This window comes from Nanorana parkeri, unplaced genomic scaffold (genome assembly GCF_000935625.1).
Source record: "Nanorana parkeri isolate BGI_ZX_2015 unplaced genomic scaffold, ASM93562v1 scaffold277, whole genome shotgun sequence".
In the NCBI taxonomy this organism is placed as follows: domain Eukaryota; kingdom Metazoa; phylum Chordata; class Amphibia; order Anura; family Dicroglossidae; genus Nanorana; species Nanorana parkeri.
Genome location: NW_017306545.1, coordinates 597,998 through 611,365, shown reverse-complemented (window position 1 = coordinate 611,365; position 13,368 = coordinate 597,998). Strand labels below are relative to the sequence as shown.

At 40.2% G+C, this 13,368-nt stretch overlaps 1 protein-coding gene across 1 annotated transcript in view; it reads left to right on the top strand.

Annotated features, from left to right (window-relative positions):
- WDR41 (WD repeat domain 41) overlaps positions 1–13,368 on the top strand; it is a 30,766-nt gene that overhangs the window by 12,220 nt on the left and 5,178 nt on the right. Inside the window, exons 4-8 of the mRNA XM_018557274.1 lie at positions 1,975–2,106; positions 3,368–3,430; positions 5,376–5,487; positions 8,374–8,436; positions 11,326–11,436. Coding sequence (XP_018412776.1) covers positions 1,975–2,106; positions 3,368–3,430; positions 5,376–5,487; positions 8,374–8,436; positions 11,326–11,436 — 481 coding nt within the window. The remainder of the gene's footprint in view (positions 1–1,974; positions 2,107–3,367; positions 3,431–5,375; positions 5,488–8,373; positions 8,437–11,325; positions 11,437–13,368) is intronic.

Below are 13,368 nucleotides of genomic sequence, written 5' to 3'. Positions count from 1 at the left end.
ATATAATTTTTTTTTTCATTCATTTTTCATTTGTTTATTCATTTATTGAACATCCATGCATCTCCTACTGTGAGGTTTCTTAGTGCTGTGCTACTATTGCCCACTATATACTGAGAGCGCTGCAGCCAGGACGGATCCCGACAATACTGTTGAGATCCACCCAGCTGGCTGATTGACAGCTGGCTCTGCCTATCTAGAGGCAGAGCCAGCTTTGCTGCCCCCTCCCCTGTCCATTCCTCCAGTCAGCACTGGAGGATCCGAGAGGGGAGGGGGGGGAATCCCTGCGGGGAGCAGTGACTGACCGTCACCGCTCTCTGCAGTGAGATGATGGGGAAGTAAGCGAGCTATGGTATGTGATCGCTCACTTCCCAATCAATAGACAGTTTCAATGTCGCACGTTGGCTCCAACTATGAGGTTGAGTCACTCACCTCATAGTTCTCCTTTAAATCTTAAAATTGCATTCATGTACCTTAACTATTAACAAAAATGTAACTGATTTGTGTATCACTCGGCTGTAGATCCTCAAATCATCTCTGAATTGGTGCCGACACTGTCCTTCCTTTTGGAGGGTGGTTACTTCTGTACTCCAACCTCGCTCCCGTGATAGACTGCAATCTCACGTTTAGTTTACTAATTTGTAGTGAGATTGTAGTCTATCACAGGAGCGAGCTTGGAGCGATGACTACTTTACAACACACACAGGGACCATGGGAACAAAAGTAGCCACCCCCCAGAAGGAAGGACAGTGTCAGCACCAATTCAGAGATGATTTGAGGATCTACAGCTGAGCGACACACAAATAAGATACATTATTGTGAATATTTTGGGTACTTGAATACATGTTTAAGGTTTAACGCCTGAGTTTATTTTCACTTGAATTTCAACAATATACCATGTAGATAAGCAGAATGGCTTTTCAATTATTACCAATAGTGTACAGAATGTTGAATGCCATGGTCGGTTAGCCCAAATAATTGCACTATATGGCCAAAATTTTGTGGACACCTAATCACCACAACTACCGTTTTTTACCAAAGTATGTGGACACCCCTCCAGCCTATGGGGTAAATGATACAGCATACAAGACCATCTAAGACAATTGTGTGCTTCCATCCTTGGGGCAACAATTTGGGTAGGGCACTTTTTCTGTTTCAGTAGGACTGTTCCCCGTGCACAAAATTAGGTACATAAAAACATGGTTTGACGAGTTTGATGTGAAGAAACCTGAGTGACCTATACAGAATGTTGGCCTCAACCCTATTGAACACCCTTGGGATGAATTGGAATGCCAACTGTGAGCCAGGTCATCTCGTCCAGCATCAGTTCTAGACTTCACAAATGCTCTTTTACCTAAATGGGCATAAATTCGCACACATTACAACAATTTACCTTTTATCTTGTGAAACGCCTTGCCAAAAGTGTTGAAGCTGTTACTGTACAGTCACAAATGGGGTGGGGGCAACTCCATATTGTCAATATTTTTTGGATTGGGATGTTCAACAAGTTCAAGTAGGTGTGGCGATCAGATGTTCACATATGTTTGGCCCTATAGTGTAAATTTGTTTGATGAAGTGCTTGATTTCGGATTGTGCTCGAACCTATGTGAATTATGCTATTGAAATGAGACAATGTAATGTCATAAGTAAACAGTGTGCAAAATGCAGTAACAAGTCAGCTGTCATATATTGCGCTGGCTGCTCTAGATCCTCATCATGTAGATAGTGTCTGCCTCAGTAAATCCTGAGCAATATACCTAAACAATTGGGAAAAGGATCTGTGTGTACTGTACATACCCAATGCCAAGTTTTGTGTAGTAATACATATAAATAAATACCCCTTTCAGCAATTCCCTTTAATTTGTTTACTTTGAGCAAAACGTAATTAATTTTAGTGTATCTGTGTGTGTTTTAGTATTTTATTTGGTACATATCAGTTGCCCTATAATGCTACCCAATATTACTACTACTTTTCAGACTGGAGAAGTTCTCTATGAGTTCCACGGGCACACTCAGAAGATTACAGCTATAGCTGTATTTCCAACCAGTGAATCGTATCACATGAAGACTGACCTGATACTTACTGCATCGTCTGATAAGACTGTAATTGTATCCTTAAAGCTATTTAATCTGCTTTGTATTTTGTCTTTCCTAGTTCGACTTTCCCTCTTTCATCAACATTCATTCAAAACCTTTCTGTTTTCAATACATACCATATTTTAGACCCAGTGACATCATCAATGGGTCTCTGTGCTACTCTATGCAATGCAGGCAGATCATGGCTAGTGGGAGGGGCGACAGGGTGCTGTACATAGCTTCTTAAAATTATCATAGCACCCTGCCCCAGTACTGCTCATACTCTTCTCTAGAGCACTCAGCTCTTATGCTACCAGTGAGTTGACTCTTGGGAGGAGTTATGCAAATATCAAAATGCCTTGATGGGTAGGTGTCAGTCTGGAATGGTGGGTGTTCCTATGCAGGCGCACTTGCATGAAGACTGCCCTGTGTAACATACTCCCACATGTGATGCTGAAACTCCACGATTGAAAGAGCTGAAATGCAATGAATAAGACTGTGAGAAGTTTACAATGTGCAGCTAAATAAATTAATCAATTTCAGAGAGTAGTCTGTACGACTGCAATACTTAATTCAAGGCTGGAATTCAGCTTTAATTAAATATAGCATTATACAGGAATAAAACCAGAAAAGCTTCAAAACCTTCCAATATGAATTATTAAAATGTAGGAGTTTGACACTGATTTTTGTCACCTATTGGGTCTTCCAAACCCCCTAGTCTCCCAACCATTTATCACGACAGCCATGAGATGTGTGCAGCCTGGTTATATGCAAGGCAGTGGTAGTAGCAGTGGTCTCACTGCCTTGCTCCTGCCCCTGCCCCAGGGCTGGCACGTTACTGGTTATAGATGGAGAATCCAAGAATAGCTGCGTAGCACCACTGCAACACTAGAACCCAGGATAAATGTTGTCATTGGTGTAGTTTATATTTTATGCCCTCTGTCAAAATAATTCCGAATTTGTTTTCCATTTTTGCAATCTTTTTTTAGGTCCTGATCATAATAAATAAAGATATTATATATTGAACCCCTACAGATTCTCCTTAAAGAAGAAGTCTCTAAAAATGACAAACAATATATATAGCAGTAACTGAGCTCAGCTCTTTGAGAAGACAGGCCCACGTGCTCTATTCACATTAATTTGTTTAATTTTTCCTGCACCATAAAACTAGAAAAAGACTTGAGTATTTGTATGTCTCTGGCCATGCGTTTTTTAATCATTTAAAAAAAATATCATGTGAAATAATCATGTCACATAATTGTCCTCGCATACATTCCTTAATAGCTCAAGTCAGGCTTGGGATTGTGAAAGTGGACTGCAGTGGCAAAAAGCTTCAAATTTCCATTCTACTGTAAAGGTAAGTTCAAAATGCTTTCTATTAGAATATTTAAACAAAGTGTCCTGGTGAATGTTGAAAGAGCTCCAAGGAGTCACCGCTCTATTTCAACCTTGGCTTCAGTAAATTCACACCCTGGGTACAGGCTGTAGTGTGCCTCTCACTTCCCAAATCAATCTCTAAAAGATCAGCCGCAACAAAGACCAGGGTACGCGTGGTGTGGGAGACACTCCTGGTGATGTGCATGCTGATCACTCTACTGCTGATCTACTCTTTTGGATCCGTCTTTTTGGAATTTGCTTGGAGTCGTTTTAATATACTGTATCTTGGACAACACTTACCCTGGTCTTTGTGCGGCCGATCTTTTTCAGATAAAAGTGTCTTGGTGAGTTAGGATACTTCTGCCAGCCGCTGTGGTTTCGATGGAGTGTTGGTGGGTTGAATCATCTTTCAAGTTCCTTATATCAATATCTCCAGTTTATACATTTATCCACAATAGTTGACATCTTCGCTTTGCACCAAAACCTTCTTTCCTTGGTAAATCACTTTAAAAAAGTTTCAGTAGCTTAACATTTTTCAGTTTGATTTTTACCTCTTCATTCAATATATACAGGTGAAACTTCAGCCTGTGGCACTGCTGAGGTGTTATGGAAGACCAGGATGCTCCAATAGCGGCCTTCAGCTCTTCTGCATTGTTCGGTCTCATGTCTCTCATCTTTAATTTAGTGAAATAAATGAACTTTTGCACGATATTCTAATTATTCGAGTTTCACCTGTAAGAAATATCTAAACTCTTGAGTAAACTGTTGCGTAGAGCAAAGACCCACCTATTTAGATTTAATTGCATTATAGATGGAATTTATATCTATTTCTGTTGCAATATTTTTATTAAAGTATTAAAGTTTATATTAACATTAATGAACGTTTCTGGCATCTCCAAAAATACAGTATTGTGAAAGGGACTAACAATCATACAGAAGTTGGTATACAGAAGTGTCTCACAAGGAGCGCAATTTGCTATCCAAATCGTAATCTATATCAATGGAAAAGATGCAATACCGGATTCCATCTTCAGATAGTGCTTCTGGTACATTTTTGCTCCAGGAAAACTGAGTATATCCTATCATTATGTTATATTTTCCCAGTCCCTCTGTTTTTTCTTGTCTGTGAGGTTTCCCTTCCTTGTTCCCAGTCATTTTTATCAACTTCAGGACACCCTATAAATATTGCAGACCTTGAAGTACTTTTGGTGTCACCACTTATGCCTTTGTGCTCCTAACATCCACTCCATGCCTGTTATATCTAACACTCAAAGATGAGAACTGCTGATAGTTGGGATTTAGGCATCCATGTTGCACATTGACATTATCCATGGAAAAGAAATCCCTCCCTTGGCTTGGCTATTTTAAGATATTGGGGGTTCTGTAGAGCAATAAGTGAGCCTGAGTTCTCAACTGTTTTTATGGTATTCGGAAGAGGTGTATTAGCAGCTGAGTATGATTGGGTTGAATAGTAGGAGGCCTTTGTCATGTTTAGGGCCGGTTCACACCACAAACTCCGCATTCCAGTGCGTTCAGCCTCTGGAACACACTGGAACGCAAGCCGGCCGGCTCCCTGTGTTCAGGGGCTGTAGGGGTTGTGGCGGTGCATTGAAGTCAATGGTACCGCAGCCACGCCCCCTGCCCACAGTGTGATCGCCCGCACCCTGAACTAGTGCTTGCGTTCCGGTTCAGTGCGCTCTGCAACAATAGTGCTTGCAGGGAGCCCGCCGCCATGCGTTCAAGAGGCCGAACTCACTGGAACGCAGAGTTTGTGGTGTATACCGACCCTTAGGGTAGGTCAGCAGCGGTCAGTTCTCACATTCCCATTAGAGATACAGTTGGTGGTAGATATTGTACTGTGTAATAAAATGTTATACTTTGTTTATAAAAGCAATATTCATACCCTCCTATCATTTATAATACAGGCCTTGCTAATTGTGCAAAGCTTGGATGTGTGGCTTTCTGGTGGCTCTGAGTTCCGGGTGTGGAATCGCAATTTCAACCTTTTGGGTGAGGCAGGATTCTTTTCTGACGGAGGTTAGTAAAGCAAAGGTGTTGTTAACATCTGCCATGCTTTTTATTTATTTATTTATTATTACAGGTATTTATATAACCCCGAGAATGTGCACAGTGCTTCGCTATTTATTCACATCAGTCTCTGCCCTCGAGAACCTAAGGTCCCTATTTCACATGCATGCACACATACATGTACACACTTACTAGGGACAATTTAGACAGGAGCAAATTACCCTACCAACCTTTTGGAATGTGGGAGGAAACCATTTTATCCGGAGGAAACCCACGCAAGAACAGAGAGAACATGACAACTTCATGCAGATAGCGTAAGAGATTCCAACTGAGGATCCTAGTACTGCAAAGCAGATGTGCTAAGCATAAGAAACTGTGCAGCATTATCTTAAAGGAAAGCTGCACTGAGAGAAGTCAGGATTCTTCTATTTTTGATCACCTTCTGAAAAAGCTCTAATTGCCTGGCTGTCATAATGGTCTTCTGACTTCAGTACTCTCAATTCCATGATGCTGAATGAATACGAAGTTAAAGTGAGGTCTAAACTCTTGACTTGCATGTGTGTTCTAGGTTAGGGACTTGGAAAGTATTAAAGTCAGTAAATTATCGTGCTGCAGGTTTGAAGTGCAGGTAACTAGAGGTATTTGTATGTGCAAGTAAAATATTAGTAAATATAATAAAACATTTTGTAAATATGTCATTGTTTTGCCAAGCCTTACAAGAAATAATAAAATTATTATGAATAATATAATAATAAAATTTTTATGAATAACTGCTTACATATGTCTGTATTTTATTTTAGTATTTATTGAAAAAAATTTTAAAGCCCAACTCCAGGATTAGTGGCTTATCTCATGTAGTACTTATGCCTGCCCACAAATCCAACGCATGTAAATCTTTGTACTTACCAGCTTCAGAGAAGAGATAAGTAATATTTTACTACCTGTGATGTCATCATTCAGCCTCCGCTAAGTTATAATCGGATGCCTTGAGAAGGGTCTGTGTAGCAGCATCCTGCCATTTTCTCCTGTGTTATACGACTACTTGTCCCATTATTCGTGGTCACTGTGTCCTGTCTTTGGACGGAATGGCAGTCGGAGGTGTAAGTGGAGTGGTGTACTGGAGTGGTGTACTGATTTTCCACTGAACTCTAATTTTCCCACCCTCCAGACTATTCACGCTGACATGTTTACCTCACATAGGATATCACTGTATGTATAGGGAATATGATTTGTCGGAAGGCACAGAGGAAAAAGGTACAATATTGCCAATACACTGACTGATACATTTAGATGTGTCCATGGAGTTGGGCTTTCATTAGATCAGAACATCACCAAAATCTGAATAGGATCACAAGGCTTTACTGTGTTCTGGATGCAGCTAGTCGCTGTGGCTTGTGTAACAGGATCAATTGTTGGCCATACCCAGACAGATGCAATTTAGGTGTATCTCCAGCCAAAATGGTTTTTCAGTTTTGGATACATTGGGGAGGGTTTAAAACGTGTTCACAGCTTTCTCTGCCACTGCTGGGGAGATTTCCCTTCACTTCCTGTCTGGTGATACAGGTAATAATAAAATCATTTTTGTTTTTATTTTTAGTAAAGTACAGAAATGCTAGAACTTCCTCAGCTTTTCATTGCTGTCTGTATTTCTCTTGGGGATTCTCTTTTATATCTTGTCTTGGTTACAGTTTTGTCACCAGGGCAGGAAGTGAAAGGAGATCTCCCCAACCAGCTTCCTCAAAGCAAGAAGTGTTTACCTTTCTATACTCTAGCAAAAAATAAAAGGTTTAGCTTGAGTTACAGTTTAAGTTCAAATTCTGAAACCAGAGACCGATACTGGGATGACATATAAGATAAGTACTTAGGGGCCATAACTATAGGTGCACCAAAATGAAAATGTCAAAACCGAAACTAAACCAAAATAAAAAAAATGTCAGGCCGAACCGAAAATGTTTTTTATTGTAACTTTTTCAAATATTTTATTTTTATTTGTTATACATTTTATTTTTTTTCATATATATTTTTATTTATTCATTTTTTATTAAATATTTTTTACTTTACTTTTATGTGCTTCGGGGAAATAGACCCCTGATATTTCCCTTTTAAAATAGAAAAAGAGATTGAGGACACAGTCCTCAATCTCTTTTTCTGCAGCCCCTGTTATAAATGAACAGGAATCCTCTGAGTGTTCCTGTTCATTGATAACATGAGAACAGAGTATGTTTACTATAACCACAACTATGAATGAACAGGAGGTGATGTAGATCACTTCCCATTCATTCATAATTGGGGATATAGTCAACATATTATGTCCTCAATTATTTACAAACACTCAGCGATCACTGATCACTAAGTGTTTGTACTGCTTTCCTTCCTGACCGCTGTCACAGGAGGCTGAGCCAGCGGTGTGGGGAGGAGAGCTCAGCCTCCTGTGACCGTACTGCATGCTGTCTCCGCCCACACACCGCTCTTCCGATCTGTGACAGGAGGCTGAGCGTTGCGGGGAGGAGAGACGCCGGCCGCTCACAGCGCTCTCCTCCCGCAGCGCTCGGCCACCTGTGACAGTTTCTCTCCTCCTCACTGGGATACAGAGCAGCGCACAGCGGGGAGGAGGGAAATCACGGATGCACCGCTGTATCAGCCAGAAAATGCAACTTTCTGCATTATCCAAAAAGTGCCATTTGCGGCCGATATGTTTCGGCGGCCGATATATCAGTGCATCCATAGCCATAACCCTATGATATGTACAGGGAGGGCAGAAGTGATTTACTCACTTTGGAGTTTGCCTTTCACCTTTGCACATGGATAAACAGACTTGTAGTTTGCAGTGGCAAGAAGGAATAATGTTTACTTAAATCCCAAAAGCTTATCACTTAATTTTTTCTGTCTTCTAAGGTATTGTAGCGTTGATTGAACTTCCCAAGCATTGTGTGGCAGCCGCAGTTGGAAAAGATTTGAGTGAGTTTTTTTTTCTTTTTTCTTTTGACACAAAGTAACTTTCAGGTTTGTGATTAACCCTTTCGCTGCCAAGCCCTCCGGAACATTTTTCAAATCAGCTGGCCAAGCCATTTTTGAATTTTCTGCAATTTTTTCCTATTGATTTGATTTTCAACTGCTGCGTTGCTAGCGTTTGTAAAAGACCCCCCAAACCATATATTTTCTGAAAGCGCAGGCCCGGTAGAATAAAAAGATGGTGATACTAAATTTGTAGGCCCTGCGATAATTGCGCAAATGTTTCTCAAATTAATATTAAACCGATAAAAATACACAATTCAATTGTTAAAACACACCAAAATCAGTATCCGTGCACAAAAAAAAATATTTTTTGACTAAATCTAAAAGATAAAACTGTATTGAGTTAATAAATAACAAATATTAGCAAATTTGTAATTGCGCCTTTTTGCGAAAAGGTAAAAAAATGAAGGTATGCAAAACTGTAAATAATCGACTTATGTAAAAAATTGTTTTGGTGTTTGTGTTGTGATAAAATGATACAGGTGTATATTTAATTGCAACACAAGGTATCACAACGCATGGCAATGAGTCACAAAGCTTTGCCATGCGCTGCCACAGTTAATTTAATGTTTTTTTTTAAAGAAAAAAAATAAATAAAAAAGATCATGCACTGCGATGCGTTCTAACAACGCACTGCAGCGCATGTGCATGGTGTGCACCACAATATGTGTGTGTTATGTGGGGGGAGGAGGGGTTGTGCTTTTTTTATGGCATACTGACCTGGCCAGCTGGAAGCACTTTTGTAGGTCCGTATGCCATACGTCCTTGGCAGCGAAAGGGTTAATGGAGCACTAAACCTAATGCAGAAGTGGAATTAAAGTGGATTTCCACCTTTTGCTGCCAAATTGTGATGTCATCTCATTTAAATTTGTTATGTATTCCCATTGACGTAGCATAACTTCAAAAAATATTTTAAAATTGCTGCTTAAATTTCTTCTTGCTCTTTTCTTAAAGTTTAAGAAAAGAGTCTTCTTCCTCTCTTCTGTTTAATGTTGAGGAGGGGGCTAGGGAGTTATAGTTACTATAATTACCCTTGCTGGCACTGTTCTGGCAGATCTTCATTATCAGTTGATAGTTAAAGGGTTAAAGATGTCAAGGTTTGGAATCTGCATTGTAACACACTTCTAATCCAATGTATCCCTTCAAGTATCCCTAAATAAGCATATTGCAAATTATTCTGAACAACAGAAGCAGCCTATAGTGTATAGACCTGCTCCAAAGAACAACTGAGTAGGTAAGAAATATCATTTGTATAAATAATTTTTAGGTATTCAGTTAGAGGGGGATTCTCAAATTTGGCTGCAAATGTGGAAATACACTCTTCAAAGCTCAGTGTACACATTTGGCATATGCTGGGTGCCAGGATGAATGAACGCCTGTGCTCATGCATGGGAGCTGCATCCTCCTGGCCTGGCTATTCAAGAGGGCCGAAGCCGGCAAGGGAGCTCATGGATGTTGGATCGCTGAACCGAAGTTCCACATTATTAAATCATAGGCAGCAGTGCGCTCTAGGCGGCTGCCTAGTTTGCCTAGTGGCAGCACCGACCGTGGCTGAGGGCCATCTCTTGTTTCATGTTCTCTGCCATTATAAGCAAGAAAGTGCGTAACACCTGGCCTTCCTTGCATGATTTAGAGCTGAAACACCGGAACACTGCTGAATACAAAGTGGAAATGCATATATGAAAAACTACTTATCTGATAAAACATGTGTAAGGCCCTTGAGTGGTGACATAGCATCGGGTAAACCTCCATGTCATTGTATGTTGTTAGCTTGCCATAGGTATCCTGGACTGCTGTGAAGATTGGGTAGGAATGGGTGGTGAGGGGCTGGTTACTTTCTCTGGGATCTGATGTCTGAAAAAGCCCATAGCTGATCCTGTAGTGTCCTCATACTGCTCCAGACATAGGAGGCATGAAAGCAGGTGGGGGGTGATATTTAGACTGGCAGCGCTATGCACCCCTAAAGCACTGGCTGGTCTCTTTGCTTGATATCTGCACACAATATGTGGAAAACTCAACACTGTTATCGAAAAGATATAATACTTTTCTCTGATACTACAGTTCGAATCCTGAGGCAGAGACTCATTAAAGGCAGACAATAATAATAGCGGAAGTGGGCTAATAAACTGAATGATCTACTGCATATCTCTTGTAAAGTTGGGAGGTCTAATTTTCAGCCCTCCTCCCTAATTTTTTTAGCCATGCTTCACTTGCCCAATTAGAGAATCCTTATCAACCTCTCCGGCAATATCAATAGTTAGGAGGATGGTGTGCGGGCAGAGAGATTAGCTCGAGGAGTTATAGCTTGGTATGATGAGTTTTAGTAACAATGTGTCAGTCAAAAAAGCCCATCTCATGTTTCAAAGGTAATAGAAGGCACCTTTTCCTGCCTAGTTATTGGCAGGACTTTTTAGCAGTGTAAGCAAGGTGGCACCCCAATGCACCTTCCCGATTCATCTGCATTGCAATGCACCCCAGACTCGGTAACTCACTTTTGTGTGGTGCACTGACCAGATATGCTTCAGGTCTGGTTTTCGGTCTGTTAGTATGCATTTGCAGCCCATTCACATGAATTGGCTGCTTTAATACTATGCATGTTAATCCATGAATCAGCACACTGCCCTCATTTTAATGGGTCCTCAAAATGTAATTTAACCTTTTATAAAGTACCTGCATTTACATAGAACAGAGAGCTCGTCTCCATTCCACAGAAACAAAATAATGCATTTCTGGTTTTGTGTCCAGTTACAAAGTAAGTTTGTTTAGAAATATTATATTTATGTATGTCTGGCATTACTGTTTGTAGCTTTTGTCTTTTTTTTTCTCTTTTAGTAATCTTTAAAATAGGCACTACGGTCCCGGGATTGGAGAAATTGGATATTTTTCAAATTAAACGCCTTTCAGGTCACCAGGACGTTGTTCGGACTGTGATAAATGTCAATGGTTAGTATTCTGTCTTGTCTTTCTTATCTACTTTATCCTGTGTACTTTCAAAACATTTTAATATCTTAATTAGTGTAATGTAGGTGTGAGATGCTTTAAAACACAAGTGTATTGTTGTATTTTTCATAATAGTTTTTAATGTCTAACGTCTAATGTTTATTCATTATTTCTTTTTAAAAATGGTTGTCATGTTACAGCAGAAGCCCAGACTGGCAGGTTAGTTGTCCTTCAAGAGTGAATGTTCCTATCAAAAATCTTTTTCCTTTTTTTTGTTTTATTGTTAGTGTTATAGAAAGCAGTGGATTTTAGTACATGTTTATGCATTTTGCCTGTATTGCTAATCACTGTATAATGCATGGCAATGTGTCCAGTGTGCGTGAGCCCTTATATAGTTACTGCCTGCTATTAGTTTTATAATTTTGAGGGCTGCAGGTGTAACATGTATTTCTTTCTTATCCATTGATGGACATGGGAAGTCTATTTACCGTAATTTTTTGCCAGTGTTAAATCTTCCTGGAATTATAACCTGAAAGTATATGACTTTCTGTGTCCTTCAGTGGACTCCAAGAAAAGGATTTCACAGTGACAAATTGGCAAAAATGTACCTTATGTGTGCGTCATTCAGCTGTAGATCCTCAAATCATCACTGAATTGGTGCTGACATTGTCCTTCCTTCTGGAGGGTGGCTACTTTTGTTCCTCATGGTCCCTGCGCATGTTGTAAAGTAGCCACCGCTCCAAGCTCACTCCCGTGATGGACTACAATCTCAATACAAATTAGTAAACTAAACGTGAGATTGTAGTCCATCACAGGAGTGAGCTTAGACCAGTGGCTACTTTATAACACACACAGAGACCACGGGGAACAAAAGTAACCACCCTCCCGAAGGAAGGACAGTGTCAGCACCAATTCAGAGATGATTTGAGGATCTACAGCCGAGTGATAAACAAATATTTTGCTATTATGTTAATAGTTAAGGTACTTGAATGCATTTTTAAGATTTAACTCCTTAGTTCAGTTTCACTTTAAAGAAAATAATTTGATAGTGAGTACAAAATCAATTGTTGTTGCTGTTGGTTGCGGTACCTACAGTGCATTCAGAAAGTATTCAGACCCCCTTCACTTTTTTCAATCTTGGTTTGTTGCAGCCTGATACTACAGTTGTTTAATTTTTCTCATTAATCAACACTAAGTACCCCATAATGACAATGTGAAAACAGAATTTTAGAAATGTCTGTGAATTTATTAAAAAGAAAAAACTGAAATATTACATGTACTGAAAGGGTTATTAAACCCTCAGTGTGTTTTTGCATATATCTAAGGCTAGCAAGCAGTAGATATATGCAAAAACTTTTTTTTAAAAACCTCTTCAAACAGGTTTAAACGTGCCCGTGTCCTCCCTGCGCGTTCCCGTCCGAACATCTGAAGAGTCTTAGACGGCCGCAAAGGATCTTGGGGTGAGCGCATTTGCAGTTCAGATGTTCGGCCGGGAGACGAGGAGAGACACAAGGTAAGTCGAGGAGAGGAGGACAGAGGAGTCAGAGCTGGATCAGAGACCAGCACCAGCGCTGGAGGGACATCGGAAAACGACAGTAAGGAAGAAGATGATCGCATTAAGAGACATGATTTAAGGTAAGTCCTTGCACTAACATTGGGTGGAGGGAAAACAATATCCTTTAATGTCACTTTAAGTATTCAGATCACTGGACCCGGAAGTGATGTGCATTACACCACTTCTGTTGTCACTGTTTACATTCTCCGGTTCCTAGAGCTAGGAGAAGAACCTGGTGAGCAGATTGCTGCTTCATCAGCTTCTTCGGGGTCCATAGGTGACATTAGGGACCTGTCGCATCATATTTGCTATTACATAGGAGGCTAGCCCCCTTGTTAGCCCCCTATGTGATAGCAATAAAATTAAGTGTAAAAAAAAAA